This window comes from Triticum dicoccoides, chromosome 4A (genome assembly GCF_002162155.2).
Source record: "Triticum dicoccoides isolate Atlit2015 ecotype Zavitan chromosome 4A, WEW_v2.0, whole genome shotgun sequence".
In the NCBI taxonomy this organism is placed as follows: Eukaryota; Viridiplantae; Streptophyta; class Magnoliopsida; order Poales; family Poaceae; genus Triticum; species Triticum dicoccoides.
Genome location: NC_041386.1, coordinates 146,421,340 through 146,442,131, shown reverse-complemented (window position 1 = coordinate 146,442,131; position 20,792 = coordinate 146,421,340). Strand labels below are relative to the sequence as shown.

The 20,792-nt window shown below is 48.0% G+C and overlaps 1 protein-coding gene across 2 annotated transcripts; it reads left to right on the top strand.

Annotated features, from left to right (window-relative positions):
- Window positions 1-444: 444 nt before the first annotated feature.
- Window positions 445-3,401, top strand: LOC119285470 (protein FAR-RED IMPAIRED RESPONSE 1-like). 2 transcript variants are annotated; one of them, XM_037564753.1, is made up of 4 exons: window positions 445-670; window positions 751-1,299; window positions 1,889-2,153; window positions 2,267-2,814. In XM_037564753.1, the coding sequence occupies exons 1-3, from the start codon at window positions 627-629 to the stop codon at window positions 2,025-2,027; spliced, it is 732 nt and encodes a 243-aa protein (XP_037420650.1). In that variant the 5' UTR covers window positions 445-626; the 3' UTR covers window positions 2,028-2,153; window positions 2,267-2,814. The 2 variants fall into 2 exon arrangements, with proteins under 2 accessions (XP_037420650.1, XP_037420649.1); XM_037564752.1 differs by having other exon boundaries at window positions 450-670; window positions 2,267-3,401.
- Window positions 3,402-20,792: the final 17,391 nt, after the last annotated feature.

Sequence of the window (20,792 nt, the reverse complement as noted above, 5' to 3'; positions counted from 1 at the left end):
GCATTTACCTTTTTAAATTTAATAAAGAATTGGTTCCGGTACTTTGCACTTCTGAACTACACTTTGCACTTCTTTGCACTTACATTCGTAAACGGCGAACGATGCTCCATTCACATCGAAAGAACAGTGGATGACAAGCGGAGCGTCTCCGTCGGCGCTGGCGTACGCGTCCGAGCTTGGGTGTTGTATGGTGATATCACGCTCGGAGACGAGAGATCTCTGGAAAATGTATGAGAGTGGATGAACTGGACGCAGTGGCAGCTGCACGCAACTATCCGGCCGGTCGCGCGCCGTGTGGTGATGCGTGCTGTCTGATTAACAAAATGGGTAAAGTGGAGATACAACGCGTGATACATGCAATACCCTGCCGCACGTCGGCATCGTGGGGTCGGACCGTGGTACTCGTCCGTCGGAGAAAAGTGTGCGTGCTGCGCGGGGCGTACCATGTGGGGGCGTTGGTTTCCTGTTCCGCGGGGCCGGCGACCCGGACTACTGGACTGGTGGCGACAAGGATTAGGTGCATATGCTTATTCTCACGCTAGTCCATTTCCTGTTTTTTGCCGGGCGACGAACAAGGTGATCCGCGACGGCAGCCGGTGTGCTTCCTCCTCCCCGCGGATCTGCTCATGCCGTCCCCCGGAGCGTCTACCTCGGCGGCGTTGGCCTCTGGGTTAGTGAATCCCTTCATAAGTACTTGTTATTGGTCAAAATCTAGATCTAACGGGCTCGCCCCGGTCCCCGGTGCTGCAGATCTATCTTGGCTGCTATGGGTGCATGTGCGCAGGAGGCGCCGTGCGTTCTGGGCGGTGGCGGCGACGTTGTGCCTGATTCGGGCATTGGCTCGTCGGATCCCGCCGTCTGCCCGGTCTTGCCGGACGTGCCTGAGTTGGATCAAGGGGTGGGCTTGGCTGATGGCAGAGGCGGGGATGTGGCGTCGGGATTGGCGACTCCAGCCGGCGTCTCGCACAACTCCGTCCAGGCCAGCGTCTCGCAAAACTCCGTCCAGGCCAGCGGCTGCAGTGGCCCGACGGATTCGTGCACGACATTCAGTTCAGGGGGCGTGGTCCAGCCGACGGGATTGGCGACTCCAGACATCGTCTCGCACAGCTCCGTCCAGTCCAGCGGCAGCAGTGGCGCCGGGGAATCATGTAGGACATTCAGTTCTCAAGAGGTGGTCCTGCCGTCGGCACGGGTCGGCGTCGGGACGCCGGCCGTCGTCTCGAGCCGCGCCGTGCAGTCAGGACATCACAGCGGCCCAGCTTCGGCGAACACCACCATCCGCGTAGGCTGGAAGCGCAGGTACATAACAATTTTGCGGTTGGCTGGGACAAATGTGTATTTTCTTGATAGCATTCATACGAACTGATGAGAGGAAGTTTCACTAGTTTAGGCGAATTGGTATAAAAAAATGGTGCTCGATCACCCCTTGCTGAAAAGTTCTTACTGCCTTCAATAAATCACTATCCGTTCGTACGTTATTGGTGAAAATTATTGTTGCCACTGCCAGAAAAACCCGGTTTAAGTCCCGTGGACATAGAATGATTGAATTGCTGCTGCTGTCGACTAGTTGACTTGTATGGTTAGGTTACTGTGTCCATAATTTTCAGTCCGCAATCTCACTATCCATTGGCATGCTGTCATTATTTAGTGTTGAAACAAAATGCAAGTGGGGATGGTGTGCTTACTGCAATCCAATCCGTAGAAGTTTGCTGACTTTTTCTTTCACCACTCTGGAATGTATGGTGCTTCGCACAAAAGAGTCTGAATCAATCCTGCCGGAAAAGGGTCCTAGTATCGATTTTGTAATTATGAAATCGTGTTGCATCATTTTGGGCTCTTTTAAATCGTGCTTTTCCTAACTAATTTGGTTGTGCTTTTCAAAATGCAGGCCAAGAGGTCCTAGTGTGCCAGACGGGAGGGCTGTAGTAGCTGATCGTGTGCCGCCACTGGAAGCTGCTATTAGAGGGTTCGCTGATAGGGGGACTGAGGTGGTCGTCAACCCGGTGCTTGGCGCTATTTTTGATTAGCTGGCAGAGGCGTATGAATTCTACAATCTATATTCATGGGAGGTCGGCTTTGGGATTCGGTACAGCAAGAGAAGGCAAAATGTCAATGGGACGAAGTGTATGCAAGAGATTGTGTGCGGCTGCGCTGTAAGCCCCCTGCTTTGCTTCCTAATTGTGTTTCGTGTGCGTGCATGCCTTGTTCTATGCAAAAATGATCTGACGCATCTTTGGCTGTTGACTGCTTTGAAAAATAATCTCAGGGCAAACCAGAAAGGGAGAACAGCTCGTCAATGAGGAGCAATTGCGCCGCCATGCTTAGGTTGCACCGGACAGATGATGGTGGGTGGTATGTATCTGAAAATCGGGCCTCCCACAACCATGAAATGCTACGGACTTGTGCTGAGAAGCTGCATTGGCCATCACACCGGCACATTGACACATACACAAGAGATCTCGTGAAACAGTTGTGTCAGAACAATGTAAATCTAGGGAAGGTATACACCATCATTGGAAGCCTGTTTGGGCGGATGGAGAACGTCCCGTTCACAAAGAGGTGCCTTAGGACTTTCTGTGGGAAGCTTAGCAAGGAGCAGGCGGATTATGATGTGCGGAAGACCATGGATGCATTCTCTAAGCTGGGGTCAAATGATCCGGAGTTTTCATATGTTGTTGAGGTTGATAAGGAAAGCGAGATAAAAACCCTGTTGTGGACCAATGGTAGAAGTAAGATGCAGTACCACAATTTCGAGGATGTCATAACGTTCGATACTACATACAAGACAAATCTATACGACATGCCTTTTGGGTTGTTCGTGGGGGTGAACAATCACTTCCAGAGTATCATCATGGGCGGGGTAATGATGAGAGAGGAAACGATCGAGAGTTTCAAATGGGTATTCACCGAATTCATCAGGCTGATGGGTGGCAAACCTCTGAAAACGATACTAACTGGTTTGTTTGCTGCCCTATGATTTCCTTATTTGCCACCTCCGACAACCCTGTCCTGCGTCAATATAAAAACTATATGATGAACAAGAGAACACAAAGAAAAACACCGGATACTGCAGCAAAGAGATTGATATTGGTTCGAAAAAGAACTTACTCCCTGGTTGGGGCACTTGTAGAAACGGACGCCGGGGTTCCGGTCTATCCCAGAGACAAACCATCTCGTCCTCGTCCCGACGCACCGCGGGCACAAGATCAATGGCAGCGGTGGTGGGGGGGGCGCGGAGACGACGCGCAGAAGTTGAGTTCTAGGACATCGCGGCACGGCGGCGTCGATGGATCGAGGCAACTAGCTATGCTTGTGAGAAGTGCAGCTGCCGCTGCGTCCAGTTCCTACACTCTCCTGTGCTTGTAGGCAAATTCGAACGAGAAAGTCCTACAAGATCGGTACTGCGACAAAGACTGGTGCATGCGCCTTAAATACGTGCATATGTGGTAAAGTGTTCACGTTATATAGTGTGTGTCGCAACGGTAATATTGTGTACTTCATTCTGCGCGTGCACAGTGCTCGGCAGGTTCGCGCTAGACGTCTGACAGTACAGGGTACACCAAATACACCAAATACGAACCAGAACGCCCGCTCTCGCCGCTATATACGCCAAGTAGCACATGCAGCTGATCCAAATCGCGAAGCTGTACCAGCCGTGGATGCACTGCGTGCAGCACCACACTTCTCGAAAATGTATGCGCTAGACTGCAAATTTTCAACGCTCTTTTCCCCACTCTGCTACGTTCGTCAATGCCGTGACGTTCATCTGACTGTTTCCGTGACAACTGCGTTACTAAGAAGAGGCCCCTATGGCCATCCTGGCGTGGCGTTCGCCACCGTTCCAGCGTGGATCAGTGCCTTTTAGCACCTTTCACCACTTCAGTTTTCAGTCGACGTGCTGGTATGTACGACCGCATCAGATAATTATCAAGTGTGCGTTGGCTTTGCAGGGCGTTTTGTGTATGTCATTTTTTTTGAAACTCGGCCGCCTGAAGATCTTGATTTCTTAAAACAGTAGAAGAGAGTTGCCTGGTTAATTTACGGAAACCAGACTACAACCGGTACAACATGCTCAGAAGAAGGGCACCCCGCCTGAGCTGGCACCCACAAGACCCACGCACACCGTCGAGGCGAGGACACCACCGGGGTTGTGTAATGTCATTGTCATCACCTCTCCCCGAGCAAGTGACTCTGACTCAACGCGGACGACCCATCAAGGCCCCTCCGAACGAACGATACACGGGAACCAAGTTGGCCACAGCCAAACAATCGGCCAGCAATGACGAGGACGAGGCAGCTCCGACCTTCATGACGAGCATCGCAGAAGAAAAGGAGCATGCCTGGCGTCGACAAAGTTCGAGTTGCCCATCGCCTAGCATCGTTGCCGACGTTACGCCCCGCAATGCCGCAGCTCCGACTTCACGCTTAGGAGCAAGCCGACCGTCGAGTACAAAGACTAGTCACAACCCTGCATATCTTACCACCATCACCATCGCCGCATACGTCGCGACCCCACAACCTCCACACTGCCGGCCAACCACCTGCCAACCGCAGTGCCGTGAGCGTCTAGCACATGGAGAGCGTGAACCGGTTCTCAAGGTCTTCAATATGACACACCAAAGGGGGAAGCGACGATGCCGGCGCCATTGCCCAGCCCGACCGGGCCTTAGGCTTTCACCCGAAGAGCTGGATCCAATGGTGTGCAGGGGTGGACTCCACGGCGACGCTTCCAAGGAGGTAACACGAAGTCCACAGATGTCGACGTCGTCGGCCGGCCAAAGCCCGGCAAGCTTTCGCCTGGAGCACCGCCCAACACCACGCCCCCATGCACCGCACCTCCGATAGCCCGCTCACCTCCTATGAAGTCATCCGTCGTGACCAAGCAGAAGCCATCACCATCCTCGCCACCGCCCTGGACGCCGACAAGCCAAATTTGGCTAAAGCCATCCATATTCGGCTGCACCGCCACAGAACCATCCTGACCAGCAGTGATGCCACCGATGAAGAGTACTAGCTAGCACGAAGCACACCGCCAGAGCACCCGAAGGAGTCACATGAGTGAGCCCTGGAGTCGTGCAATTGCCAGATCCGGCACCCAAGAATCCACTGGCCGACATTAGATAACAGGACGGGGGTCTGCCACCCCACCCCGATGCGCCAGGCTAGAGCCACCGGGCCAAGGCCCCGGACCCTGCCGGTGAGGCCACTGCGGCTACCACCTGCCGGAGGCCTTGCCGAGGAGCCGAGCCGCCATGCATGCCCGGAGGATAGGGCGAGCCTCCCCTACCTAGATCCAGACATAGGAGAGGATCCCCGCCGCCACCATCCGGCGGTGTGTGTGATGTCCAGGCAGCCAGGTTTGAACGTTTGAATTCGCTTTTAGGCGGAGATGGGCCGCAAGCGAATGATAGCTGTGTGGGCTTGGCTAGTATTGGGCTTGAGGCCCAGGGGCTGGCCAGGCCTGCGCTTCACCTGGTGAGGGCGACGTGCATGAGGAGGCTTCGGTTCGAGAGCCACCACATGTACAATCTCTCTCCTCCTTCTGCCGCATCGCTCCTACTAGGGTTCGGCGTCGCGGGAGCCAGGGTTTCCCGTCTGCTACCTCGCACCGTCCCACACCGGGGATCGCCCGTGTTGGACTCCGCCCGCCTCTCGGGTCGTCTGCGGCCGCGATGCCGCCCAAGCCTCCTCCGCCGCGGGTTGCGCCGGCGGTGAGGATCCCGCCTGGGGCTGCGGGTGTCACTGCTGCTCAAGCAGCAGCCGCAGCCGCGCCGGCTCCCGTGCGTGCGGCGCCTCCGCCTAGGGTGGCTCCGCCGCCGCCTCGAGTGGCGCCTCCTCAGCCCCCGAGGGTTGCGCCTCCTTCGCCGCCCCTGCCTAGGGCTGCGCCTCCGCCGCCGCCTAGGGCTGAGCCGCCACCGCCTCAACGGTCGTGACCGAGGCAGATGGCGGGTGCTCGCAGTGGGTCGGGCCAAGGCATGAACGGTCGCGGGGCGGGTGCTCCTGCGGGGGTCGCTCGCAATCCTCCGCGCGGTCAGTGGGGCGATGATGGATATGATGCTTATGGTTCTGGTCTGCATTGGGGGGTATTCGTCTACTGGAGGTGGCCGTGGCTATGCTTGGGTGGACAACAGCAACGCTAATAGGGGTTTCCAAGGACCACCCGACAATTTTGTGGAGGGTGCGGTTAGCCCTAATAACTGTTCTTTCCGGGGTCGTTTCCGCGGAGGCCGTGGCGGGAACCGACGTCATCCTCTGCCGATGCAGCCGACTACTGTTGCTGAGCAGCATGCGATCTTGTCGGAGGTGGCTGCGGGTGGATCGGTTCTACCACAGGCGGCGGTGGAGATGGTTCAAGCCCTGGCTGCAGTCACGTTGCCGGAGCCCATGTAGACTGGAGATTCTACTTCTGAGCAAGGTACGGAGAAGTCTGAGGTTGAAAAGGTGTCCAAGTGGGCGGCTAAAAAGAAGAAGCTAACCTGTTTCCATTGCGGTGAACCAGGGCACTTTTTGGTTGAATGCACTGCAGAGTTATGTGACTTGTGCCGGAAACCTAAACATACAGCTGCTGAGTGTCCTCTTTTGTTGGGGCCTAAACCTTCTGTTCAGATATACGGAGTTTGCTGCTCAGAGTTGTTGTTTTTCGAGTCTCCCAGTGTGGAACCCTTGGCACCTGCGGTGGAGACCTCCTTCCCCGGTGTGGTAAATGTGGTTCATGGACCTTTGACCGAGGCACAGATCATTCAGCAGTTGCGGGAGCTGGCTCCGGGTAATTTTCAGTGGTCGTTGCTGAAGCTCACATATACAACTTACAAAGTAGATTTCCCGTCTAAGGAGGATCAGCTAAGAATCCTCAAGTTCGGTATGAGCAGGGTCACGGGCACTAGTTTTGTGTTGCAGTTTGATGAGTGGAAAAAGAAGGAGCCGTAGGGCACGCCGTTAACTCAGATTTGGTTTCGTTTCTCTGGGGCACCTTCTGATCCCCTGGACAGCTTTTTGGTTACGTGGAGCCTGGGTTCTTTGATTGGCAAGACTAAGCAGGTGGATATGCAGTTCACACGTGCTCATGGGGTGGCGCATTTACTTGTCAGTGTTGCTAACATTGAGTTCCTGCCGGACGTGCTACCTTGGACGCATGAAGGTGTTCTGTATCAGTTGGATGTCGAGTATGAGGATCCTAACCTTTTCCGGGAGTTTGAGGATGATAATTCTATGGACACCTCCGAGGGAGGAGGTGCTTTGGGGAACCAGGATGATAGTGCTAAGAGTAATGATGATAAGACCAAGGGGCCTTCGGGTTCGTCTGATTCTGGTGACACTGCTCCTAATAGGTCAACTGGCAAGGTCCCGACGAGTGCTTTGCAGCTTGGGTCCTCGGGGGCTTTCTCGGCTCCGCCTAGGCTTTGGTGTGACCGAGTTGATCCAGTGCGCCTCGTGGTAAGTCTGTGTGTGTCAAAGCCTGTTGAGGTGGGAGGTGCTGAGGGGTAGGAGGCCCCTCCCTCGTCTCCTCCTCCTTCTCTGGTTATGGAGGAGGTGTCTGCGATGGTGGTCTCGGCTGGAGGTGGCGGGCAGGTGGCTCGGTGTTCCGCGTCGCCATCATCATCGGCGCCGATGGCGAGCTCGGGGGATTCGCTCCCTCCCATGAGGGCGGCTGTGTGCGGAGGGGTGTGCGTGCAGGAGGCCACCGCATCCCTTCCTACCAGGCCGCTTCCTGCCATGGAGGGCGGGTCAGGTGGCGTGGCCGTTCTGACGCCCCACTCCCCGGATCGCTCCCCTAGGCTGGATTCGCCAGTTTCGGGTCCGTCGGCCGCCCCGACTATCGGCGGGACTCCCTTGGAGAAGCCGCGGGAGATGTCATCGTCTTTTGGTGCAGCGCCGGAGGTCCCAGCACGGGTTACCGCTGTTGGGGGACGGGCAGGAGGCCCTTCCCCTAGCAGAGCTTCGCGCGAGGAGGTCATCTCCTTTGGTGGGATTCCGGATCCTATCTCTGAGGGGAGGCGGATCAGCGGGAGGCTGCAGGAGCAGCCGGACGTTGATGACATGCAGCTGAGGTGTGCTATGAGGGCGGCCATGCTGCATGACATCAAAATCTCCACCGATATGTCTGTTAATAAATCAAATTCAATTTTGCATTTTACCAATGTTGAGATTGTTCATAATGCAAATCAACTAGGAGTTTCACTTGGTAGTAATGATATGGAGATCTCTAGGTCAGTTAATGACATTCTTGATTTAGAAGCAGAGAGGGCATTGGAAATGATTCGTAACATAGCTGCCGTTAAACCCATGAATGAGTCGGACATTGATGCGCTTGGGGTCAGGGTTCTTGATGGTTTGTGTGCCGATCTTGACCCTGCATTACCGGAGACGGAGGAGGAGGAGGGTTTTGATTATCCTGAGACCTCTAACCATGTAGATGAGTCGTTGGTGATTGCGGCTGAGCCTAAGTGTAGTGACCGAACTAAAGATCGCATTAAGCCTAAGAGAACTTGGAAACGGAAGGTTTATCCAGTGTCGACTGTGCGTAGAAGTGCTAGGATCCATACCTCTAAAAAATTTCATGATGAAATATGAGAGGCATTTTCTGGAATAGCAGAGGTCTTAAAGACTTGGCTAAAAGAAGGTTTCTAGCGGATGCTTCTCTTGAACATCATTTGGATTTTATTGCTTTGTCAGAGACTGGAAGAGACAACTTCACTTCCCAATTTCTTAGCACTTTATCGGGGGGGGGGGTTGACTTCGACTGGCATTTCCTCCCACCGCGAGGTAGATCCGGTGGGGTTTTACTTGGGGTTAAGTGTGATTCTTTGGAAGTTCGGAGTGTAGTTCTGGGAGATTTTGCGGTAAAGTTTCACGTCAGAACTAAGGCAGATGGGTTTGATTGGGCTTTGGTGGCGGTTTACGGCACCGCGCAACCAGAACTCAAACCAGACTTCTTGGCCGATCTGGTCCGTGTGTGTGGTAATGACCAGCTCCCTATCTTAGTGGGGGTGATTTCAACATTATTCGGAGAAGGGAGGAAAAGAATAATGAGAATTTTGACGGCAGATGGTCGTTCATGTTTAATACCATCATTGAGAGCTTGGATCTCAGAGAGATAGAGCTCTCGGGTAGGAAATTCACTAGGGCTAACTCGTTACCAATCCCGACTTTTGAGAAGCTAGACCGTGTCTTAGCTAGCGTCGAATGGGAACAGAAGTTTCCCCTGGTAACAGTGCAGGCGCTGACATGAGGTATCTCGGATCACATGCCGTTACTAGTTGACTCGCGGGCTCAAACCCATGCAGGTAACAAGAATATTTTCTCGTTTGAACTTGCATGGTTTGAAAGAGAATGGTTCCTCGAGCTGTTAGCTAGAGAGTGGGCTAAAGACTCAGGAGGAAGGTTACCTATTGAAAGATGGCAATGCAAGATTCGTCATCTATGAAGGTTCCTTCATTGATGGGCTAAGCATACACATGGTATTTATAAGGCTGAGAAGGAACGACTCCTTCTACTTATTCAGACCCTAGAAGTAAAAGCTGAAACTTCTATTTTAGATACCAGTGAGCTGGAAACTAAGATGGATGCTGAGTTGCGGCTGAAAGATCTCCTCCGCGAGGAGGAATTGAAGTGGGCGCTGCGTGCTAAGGTTTGCAAAATCGTCCAAGGAGAGGATAACACTCAATTCTTTCATATGATTGCTAATGGAAAGCATTGTAAGAAGAGGATTTTCCAATTAGAACAAGACGAAGGAACGATAGTTGGTCAAGAAAATCTGAAAGTTTTCATTACCAATTATTATAAGCAGTTGTTTGGACCTCCGGAAGAGAATTTTGTATCCTTAGATGAGTCAATGGTTGAGGATGTTCCTCAACTTGAGACTGACGAGAATGAGATTTTGACTGCTCCCTTTACGGAGAAAGAGGTGTTTGAGGCCATCGCACAAATGAAAAATAATAAGGAACCAGGTCCGGATGGGTTTCTGGTGGAGTTTTATAAAAAATGTTGGCACTTTATTAAGGGGGACCTGATTCCGTTGTTCCATGAGCTTTTTGCTGGATAGCTTCAATTGTTTAAGCTGAATTTTGGAACGATAACTCTACTTCCTAAGAAGACAGAGGCCGTTCGCATTGAGCAGTTCGCCTATATGTCTGCTTAATGTTAGTTTCAAAATCTTCACCAAGGTTGGGACAAACAGATTTACGCAGATTGCGCATTCTGTGGTCAACTGTCCCAGACTGCTTTCATGCCAGATAGAAATATCCTTGAAGGGGTTGTCGTCTTGCATGAAACGCTCCATGAGATTCGCTCAAAAAAACTAGATGGCATTGTTTTTAAAGTGGATTTTGAAAAAGCATACGATAAAGTTAAATGGCCTTTCCTTCAACAGGCTTTGCGTATGAAAGGATTTGAACTGGCCTGGAGAAACCAGATCGAATCCTTTACGCAAAAATGGAGTGTAGGGATTAAAGTGAATGATGACATAGGTCACTACTTCCAGACACACAAAGGGTACGGCAAGGAGATCCAATGTCACCAATCCTATTCAACATAGTGGTAGATATGCTGACCATTTTAATAGGACGGGCTAAGGATGCGGGGCAGGTAGGCGGCCTTGTTCCGCATTTAGTTGATGGAGGTATCTCCATCCTTCAGTATGCTGATGATACTATCATCTTCATGGAGCACGACTTGGCGAAAGCGAGAAACATGCAGCTCGTGTTATGCTTATTTGAACAATTGACCGGGTTAAAAATTAACTTCCACAAGAGTGAATTGTTCTGTTTTGGAAGAGCTAATGATGACCAGGAGGCTTATAAACAATTGTTCGGATGTGAATTGGGAACATTACCGTTCACGTATTTAGGTATACCCATTCATCATCGTAAGCTGACTAACAAAGAGTGGAAATGTATTGAGGGTCGATTTGAGAAGAAACTGAGTTGTCGGAAAGGGAAGCTCATGTCATATGGAGGGCGATTAATTTTGATTAATTCGGTCCTCACAAGTATGCCTATGTTTCTCCTATCCTTTTCAAGGTCCCGGTGGGAGTCAGGAAGAGGCTAGATTTCTATCGATCACGATTCTTTTGGCAGAGTAATGAGCATAAACGAAAGTATAGGCTTGCTAAATGGGATATCATCTGTAGGCCGAAGGACCAAGGGGTTCTAGGTATTGAAAATCTGGAAGTCAAAAACAGATGTCTCCTTAGCAAGTGGCTGTTCAAACTTTCGTCCGGGTAGGAGGCCACTTGGGCTCAGATTTTGCGAAATAAGTATCTTCACTCTAAAACCTTGTCCTAGGTGACAGTGAGGCCGACTGACTCACCATTTTGGAAAGGATTGATGAGAGTCAAACCACTCTTTTTCAACAGGACAAGGTTCTTAGTCGGCAATGGAGCTACTACGAGGTTCTGGGAGGATACATGGCTTGGGGAGACTCCCCTTGCGCTTCAATATCCTACTTTGTATAACATTGTTCAACGTAGAGAAGCCTACGTTGCAACCGTTCTACAATCCACTCCCCTCAATATTCGTTTTCGGAGGACGCTAGTGGGAAATCGTTGGGAGGCCTAGCTTCATCTTGTCAGACGATTGATGGATGTCTAGTTGTCTCAGCAGCCAGATCAGTTGTGTTGTAAACTAACTATGAACGGCGTGTTCTCGGTCAAATCCATGTATCTGGATGTTATTAACTCTAGCGTGATTCCTTCCTCAAAACACGTTTGGAAAGTGAAGGTACCTTTGAGAATCAACCTGTTTATGTGGTTTGTGCATAAACAAGTTATTTTGACTAAGGATAATCTGGCAAAACGCAACTGGGTGGGTTCTGCAAGATGTAGTTTTTGCGACCATAACGAAACTATCAAACACCTCTTTCTTGATTGTCCGCTGGCCAAGATTCTGTGGCGGTCGATTCATATTGCTTTTAATATTAATCCACCCACTTCTATCAACATGTTATTTGGGACGTGGCTCGATGGGATTGATTTAGATACAGCAAGGCACATTCGTGTAGGCGTGTGTGCTTTATTATGGGCAGTCTGGAACTGCAGAAATGATTTGGTTTTTAATAGAACAATGAACATTCACTTTTTGCAGGTTATCTTTAGGGCCACTACATTGATCCTTATGTGGTCGCTACTCACTCCGACGGAGGCCAGGGAGCGTTTGGTTACTGCGTCTACCAGATGGGAGATGGTAGCTCGGGATATTTTCAACCGGTTTGGATGGCGGTCATGTAATAGGATAGGCATGTGGTGCTCCTATTTTTATTGGCCAGCCGGTTGTGGCTTTGTCCTTTTTGTTTAGTTCTTGTGAGCATTTGTTTACATCTTTATACGAGACTTGGAGACTATTGCTGGATATTTTTATTAATAAGATGAGCCGTATGCATCTTTCTGATGCAGAGGCTGGGGTAAACCCCCTTTTTGAAAAAATACCGATAACAAAGGGAATAATGTATGCTATTATGCGCTTTGACCGATAAAGATCTTCGTAGAATATGTAGGAGCCAATATGAGCATCCAGGTTCCGCTATTGGTTATTGACCGGAGATGTGTCTCGGTCATGTCTACATAGTTCCCGAACCCGTAGGGTCCGCACACTTAACATTCGATGACGATTTGTATTATGAGTTATATGATTTGATGACCGAAGTTTGTTGGGAGTCCCGGATGAGATCACAGACATGACGAGGAGTCTTGAAATGGTCGAGAGGTAAAGATCGATATATTGGAAGGTTATATTCGTACACCAGAATGGTTCCGAAGTGATTCGGGTACTTTTCGGAGCACTGGGAGGTTACCGGAACCCCCCGGGGAAGTTAATGGGCCTTAGTGGGCTTTAGTGGAGAGAGGGAAGAAGGGCCACGAGGTGGCACATGCCTCCCCCCTTCCCAAACCGAATTGGACAAGGGGTGGGGGCGCGGCCCCCTCCTTCCTTCTCCTTCTCCCCTCCTTCCTTTCCCTCCGGTGGAAGAAAGGAAAAGGGGGGGGACCGAATCCTACTTGGACTAGGAGTCCAAGTAGGACTCCCCCCCTTGGCGCGCCTGTCGATGTCAAAACCGGCAGATCTTGGGTAGGGGGTCCCGAACTGTGCGTCTAAGGATTGAAGGTAATAGGAGACGGGGGACACGCTGTTTACCCAGGTTCAGGCCCTCTTGATGGAGGTAATACCATACGTCCTGCTTGATTGACTCTGATGAATGTAGGGGTTACAAGAGTTGATCTACCACGAGATCGTAATGGCTAAACCCTAGATGTCTAGCCTGTATGATTATGACTATATCTGTAGACTAAACCCTCCGGTTTATATAGACATCGGACGGGGCTAGGGTTGTACATTCTCGGTTTACAGAGAAAGGAATCTTCATATCCGCACGCTAAGCTTGCCTTCCACGCTAAGGAGAGTCCCATTCGGAGACGGGGAAAGTCTTCCGTCTTGTATCTCCACGGCCCATTAGTCCGGCCCATATCAAATAGCCCGGACGCCCGAGGACTCCATAATCCTGGACTCCCTCAGCGCCCCTCATGGCCGTCCTCCTCTCTCCCTCCCTCCTTTATATACGTGGCCAGGGGGCACCTTAATAGTACAACAAACAATCTCTTAGCTGTGTGCGATGCCCCCTTCCACAGTTTAACACCTCGGTCATATCGTCGTAGTGCTTAGGTGAAGCCCTGCGCCAACAACTTCATCATCGTCGTTGCCACGCCGTCGTGCTGACAGAACTCTCCCTCGTCCTCAACTGGATCAAGAGCTCGAGGGACATCATCATGCTGAACATGTGCTAAACACGGAGGTGCCGTATGTTCGTACTTGTATCGGTTGGATCATGAAGATGTTCGACTACATCAACTGCGTTACTAAATGCTTCCGCTTTCGGTCTATGAGGGTACGTGGACACACTCTCCCCCTCTCGTTGCTATGCATCTCCTAGTTAGATCTTGCGTGATCGTAGGATTTTTTTGAATTACTACGTTCCTCAACAGTGGCATCATACCCGAGCCAGGTCTATGTGTAGATGTTATATGCATGAGTAGAACACAAAGAGTTGTGGGCGATAATAGTCATACTGCTTACCACCAACGTCTTACTTTGATTCGGCAGTATTGTTGGATGAAGCGGCCCGGACCGACATTACATGACCGCGTTCATGACACTGGTTCTACCGACGTGCTTCGCACATAGGTGGCTAGCGGGTGTCTGTTTCTCCAACTTCAGTTGAATCGAGTTTGACTACGATCGGTCCTTATTGAAGGTTAAAACGGCACACTTGACGAAAAATCGTTGTGGTTTTGATGCGTAGGTAAGAACGGTTCTTGTTAGAAGCCCGTAGCAGCCATGTAAAACTTGCAACAACAATGTAGAGGACGTCTAACTTGTTTTTGCAGGGCATGTTGTGATGTGATATGGACAAGACGTGATGAGATATAAATTGTTGTATGAGATGATCATGTTTTGTAAAAGTTATCGGCAACTGGCAGGAGCCTTATGGTTGTCACTTTATTGTATGAAATGCAATCGCCATGTAATTGCTTTACTTTATCACCAAGCGGTAGCGATAGTTGTAGAAGCAATAGTTGGCGAGACGACAATGATGCTACGATGGAGATCAAGGTGTCAAGCCGGTGATGATGGAGATCATGACGGTGCTTTGGGGATGGAGATCAAAGGCACAAGATGATGATGGCCATATCATGTCACATATTTTGATTGCATGTGGTGTTTATCCTTTATGCATCTTATTTTGCTTAGTACGGCGGTAGCATTATAAGATGATCCCTCACTAAATTTCAAGGTACAAGTTTTTTCCCTGAGTATGCACCGTTGCTACAGTTCGTCGTGCCGAGACACCATGTGATGATTGGTTTTGATAAGCTCTACGTTCACATACAATGGGTGAAAGCTAGTTTTGCACATGCAAAATACTCGGGTTAAACTTGACAAGCCTAGCATATGCAGATATGGCCTTGGAACACTGAGACCGAAAGGTCGAACGTGAATCATATAGTAGATATGATCAACATAGTGATGTTCACCATTAAAAACTACTCCATCTCACGTGATGATCGTGAAGGAAATATGCCCTGGAGGCAATAATAAAGTTATTATATATTTCCTTATTTCATGATAAATGTTCATTATTCATGATAGAATTGTATTAACTGGAAACAAAATACATGTGTGAATACATAGACAAACAGATTGTCACTAGTATGCCTCTACTTGACTAGCTCGTTGAATCAATGATGGTTATGTTTCCTAACTATAGACATGAGTTGCCATTTCATTAACAGGATCACATCATTAGAGAATGATGTGATTGACATGACCCATTCCGTTAGCTTAGCACATGACCGTTTAGTTTACTGCTATTGCTTTCTTCATGACTTATACATGTTCCTATGACTATGAGATTATGCAACTCCCGATTACTGGAGGAACACTTTGTGTGCTACCAAACGTCACAACGTAACTGGGTGATTATAAAGGTGCTCTACAGGTGTCTCCAATGGTACTTGTTGAGTTGGCATAGATCGAGACTAGGATTTGTCACTTCGATTGTCGGAGAGGTATCTCTGGGCCCTCTCGGTAATGCACATCACTATAAGCCTTGCAAGCAATGCAACTAATGAGTTTCTTGCGGGATGATGCATTACAGAATGAGTAAAGAGACTTGCCGATAACGATATTTAGCTAGGTATTGAGATACCGACGATCAAATCTCGGGCAAGTAACATACCGATGACAAAGGGAACAACGTATATTGTTATGCGGTTTAACCGATAAAGATCTTCGTAGAATATGTAGGAACCAATATGAGAATCCAAGTTCCGCTATTGGTTATTGACCGGAGACGTGTCTCGGTCATGTCTGCATAGTTCTCAAACCCGTATGGTCCACACGCTTAAAGTTCTGTGACGATCGGTATTATGACTTTTTGTGCTTTGATGTAACGAAGGTAGTTTGGAGTCCCGGATATGATCACGGACATGATGAGGAGTTTCGAAATGGTCGAGACGTAAAGATAGATATATTGGATGACTATGTTCGGACACCGGAAGGGTTCCGGGAGGTTTCAGACATATAACGGAGTACCGGGGGAACCCCCCGAGAAGCTATTGGGGCTTATGGGCCTTAGAGGAGAAGAGAGAGGGCATCTAGGAGGTGGCGCGCGGCCCCCTTGCCCCAATCCGAATTGGACAAGGGGAAGGGGTGGCGGCCCCCCTCTTCTTCCTTCTCTCCACCTCCTCCTTCCCCCTTCTCCTTCTTGGAATAGGAAAACGGGGGACAAACCTATTTGGAGTAGGATTGCCCCCCTTGGGCGCACCTCTCCCTTGGCCGGCCCTCTCCTCCCCCCTTTATATATGGGGGAAGGGGGGCACCCCAAAGATACAACAATTGATCTGCTGACCTCTTAGCCGTGTGCGGTGCCCCCCTCCACCATAATCCATCTCAGTTATATCGTAGCGGTGCTTAGGCGAAGCCCTGCGTCGGTAGCTTCATCAATATTGTCACCACGCCGTCGTGCTGGTGAAACTTTCCCTCGAGCTCTACTAGATCATGAGTTAGCGGGATGTCACCGAGCTGAACGTGTGCTGAACGCGGAGGTGCCGTACGTTCGGTGCTGAGGATCGGTCGATCGTGAACACATACGGCCACATCAACCACGTTGTTATAACGCTTCCGCTTAACGGTCTACGAGGGTACGTGGACAACACTCTCCCCTCTCGTTGCTATGCATCACCATGATCTTGCGTGTGCGTAGGATTTTTTTTGAAATTACTACGTTCCCCAATAGATCGGACATGGTTTAGTTGATATGGATCGCGCGATCATTTAGATGACTACAAGGATGTCTATCTAAGTGGGAGTTCTTAAGTAATATGATTAATTGAACCTTAATTTATCATGAACTTAGTACCTGATAGTATTTGCATGTCTATTTTGTTGTAGATCAATGGCCCATGCTACCGGTCCCTTGAATTTTAATGCGTTCCTAGAGAAGGCTAAGTTGAAAGATGATGGTAGCAACTACACGAACTGGGTCCATAAATTGAGGATTACCCTCATTGATGCACAGAAGAATTACATCCTGGAATCACCGCTAGGTGCAAGACCCGTTGCAAGAGCAACTCCGGACGTTATGAACGTCTGGCAGAGCAAAGCTGATGACTACTCGATAGTTCAGTGTGCCATGATTTACGGCTTAGAATCGGGACTTCAAAGATGTTTTGAATGTCATGGAGCATATGAGATGTTCTAGGAGTTGAAGTTAATATTTCAAGCAAATGCCCGAGTTTAGATATATGAAGTCTTGATACGTCTCCAACGTATCTATAATTTTTGATTGCTCCATGCTATATTATCTACTGTTTTGGACATTATTGGGCTTTATTATCCACTTTTATATTATTTTTGGGACTAACCTATTAACCAGAGGCCCAACCCAGAATTGTTGTTTTTTGCCTGTTTTAGGGTTTCAAAGAAAAGGAATATCAAACAGAGTCCAAACGGAATGAAACCTTCAGGAACGTGATTTTCTCAACGAACAAGACCCGGGATACTTGGACCCTACGTCAAGAAAGAAAAGAGGAGGCCACGAGATAGGGGGCGCGCCTACCCCCCCAGGCACGCCCTCCACCCTTGTGGGCCCCCTGTTGCTCCACCGATGTACTCCTTCCTCCTATATATACCTACATACACCCAAATGATCAGATACGGAGCCAAAACCCTAATTCCACCGCCGTAACTTTCTGTATCCACGAGATCCCATCTTGGGGCCTATTCCGGAGCTCCGCCCGAGGGGGCATCGATCACGGAGGGCTTCTACATCAACATCACAGCCCCTCCGATGAAGTGTGAGTAGTTTACCTCAGACCTACGGGTCCATAGTTAGTAGCTAGATGGCTTCTTCTCTCTTTTTGGATCTCAATACAATGTTCTCCCCCTCTCTTGTGGAGAACTATTTGATGTAATCTTCTTTTTGTGGTGTGTTTGTTGAGACCGATGAATTGTGGGTTTATGATCAAGTCTATCTATGAATAATATTTGAATCTTCTCTGAATTCTTTTATGTATGATTGGTTATCTTTGCAAGTCTCTTCGAATTATCAGTTTGGTTTGGCCTACTAGATTGATCTTTCTTGCAATGGGAGAACTGCTTAGCTTTGGGTTCAATCTTGCGGTGTCCTTTCCCGGTGACAGTAGGGGCAGCAAGGCACATATTGTATTATTGCCATCGAGGATAACAAGATGGGGTTTTCTTCATATTGCATGAGTCTATCCCTCTACATCATGTCATCTTGCTTAAGGTGTTACTCTGTTTTTAACTTAATACTCTAGATGCATGCTGGATAGCGGTCGATGAGTGGAGTAATAGTAGTAGATGCTGGCAGGAGTCGGTCTACTTGTCTCGGACGTGATGCCTATATACATGATCATACCTAGATATTCTCATAACTATGCTCAATTCTGTCAATTGCTCAACAGTAATTTGTTCACCCACCGTAGAATACTTATGCTCTTGAGAGAAGCCACTAGTGAAACCTATGGCCCCCGGGTCTATCTTCATCATATTAATCTCCTACTACTTAGTTATTTCCTTTTGTATTTACTTTGCCTTTATTTTACTTTGCATCTTTATCATAAAAATACCAAAAATATTATCTTATCATATCTATCAGATCTCACTCTCATAAGGGGCCTTATAGGGATTGACAACCCCTATTTGCGTTGGTTGCGAGGATTTATTTGTTTTGAGCAGGTACGAGGGACTTGCGCGTAGCCTCCTACTGGATTGATACCTTCGTTCTCAAAAACTGAGGGAAATACTTACGCTACTTTGCTGCATCATCCCTTCCTCTTCGGGGAAGACCAACGCAGTGTTCAAGAGGTAGCAAGAAGGATTTCTGGCGCCGTTGCCGGGGAGGTCTACGCAAAAGTCAACATACCAAGTACTCGTCACATACCCTTGTCTCCTGCATTACATTATTTGCCATTTGCCTCTTGTTTTCCTCTCCCCCACTTCACCCTTGCCGTTTTATTCGCCCTTTCTCTCTCTATCCTCTTTCTCTTTCTCTATTTGCCTCTTTTTGCCCGCTTGCTTTTTGTTTGCTTGTGTGTTAGTTTGCTTGCTTGTCGTTATGGCTAGTCCTTTACCTTCTACCTCTACGTCTGAAATTGGGGAAACTATTGTTGATAATAATTCTGATGCTTCTACTAAAGAACCCACTATCTCACATACAAAAGATTCCGTGTTGGTAGTGGTAATACTATTGGAAAAGGAGTTATTCAAGATTTCTTTACTTGTGCCGGTGCTTTACCCTTTATGGGTAGTTCTATCCTTCATAGAACTAGTAGTCTTGCGGACGCCATTACCATGCTTGTAGTTGAACTTGAAAGACAATTCATGAACATGCATCCTTCCATACAAAGGATTTTTCTGGAATTTTCTAATATTGAGCATTCTTCTATTAAGCGTGCCACTACTATATTTTTGGCTCATGAGTTTAGATTCATAATAAAAGAAGCCAAAAAAATCTTTGCACATTATAGGGTGGACGCTTGCCGTCCTCCCATAGAGGGTATCCTCTTTGATCAAGAAGAAATAATGCGTTTTCAATCTCTAGACTATGTTGCTTTCAATGAAAATCTTAGAAAAAGGGTTCCTACCAATGTTTTAGTTGACAGAATCTCTGAACTTAATGATGATTTGGTTATTCAAAATAATGAACTAGGATATTCTTTTGAATATAGGCTCACAAAGTTCTATCAAAAGAATGCTTATAATGGTGAATTGGTTGTGCAATATGAAGGACCAAAGGAGGAACCTATACCTCCCAAGGTTGATCTTGGGGACTTTTGTCCCATTAAATTTGTCCCTTTTGATTACTTTTGCTTTCCTCAAAGAAAACTTGCCGCCGAACGTAGAGAATATGAGATGAGTTTTAATAATCTATCTTACTATTATGGTAATACCTAGATCTATTCTTGCTTGTTATGCCTAGCTAGGGGCGTTAAAGCGATAGCGCTTGTTGGGAGGCAACCCAATTTTATTTTTTATTCCTTGCTTTTTGCTCCTGTTTAGTAATAAATAATTTATCTAGCCTCTGTTTTGGTTGTGTTTTTTGTGTTTAATTAGTGTTTGTGCCAAGTAGAACCGTTGGGAAGACTTGGGGAAAGTCTTGTTGAACTTGCTGTAAAAAACAGAAAATTTAGCGCTCACGAGAACTGCTGTAATTTTTATTTGGAAAGTGCTATTTAGTTAATTATTTTTGCACGTGATTAACAGATAAATTCCTCACGTCCAGAAATTTATTTTAGAATTTTTGGGGTTCCAGATCTTGCGCTAGCTACAGATTACTACAGACTGTTCTGTTTTTGACAGATTCTGTTTTTCGTGTGTTGTTTGCTTATTTTGATGAATCTATGTAACATCCCAAATTTTCAATTTGGAATGTTATACATTAGATCATCATTGCATATCATATTTTATTTTCCATTTTGGTTGATCCTAGAAATTCTACACAACTCAATGACCCACGGAGAGAGTTGGGGATTTCGTTATTTTCATATTTGAGTTTTCTCAAATTTTGAGAATAGGATCATTTGATTTTATTTATTTTATCATCAATTATTTCTATTACAAAAATATGAGAGAAGGAATAAAATGACTTTCCCAAAATAAATAAATATTGAGGATTTAATAATAAAATCAAATAAGATTTTATTTCGGAGTTTTATTTGGATTTAGGAAAAATGTGCGTTTTTCAAAATTGCATTTAGGTCCCAAATAAATGTTCACCTTGTG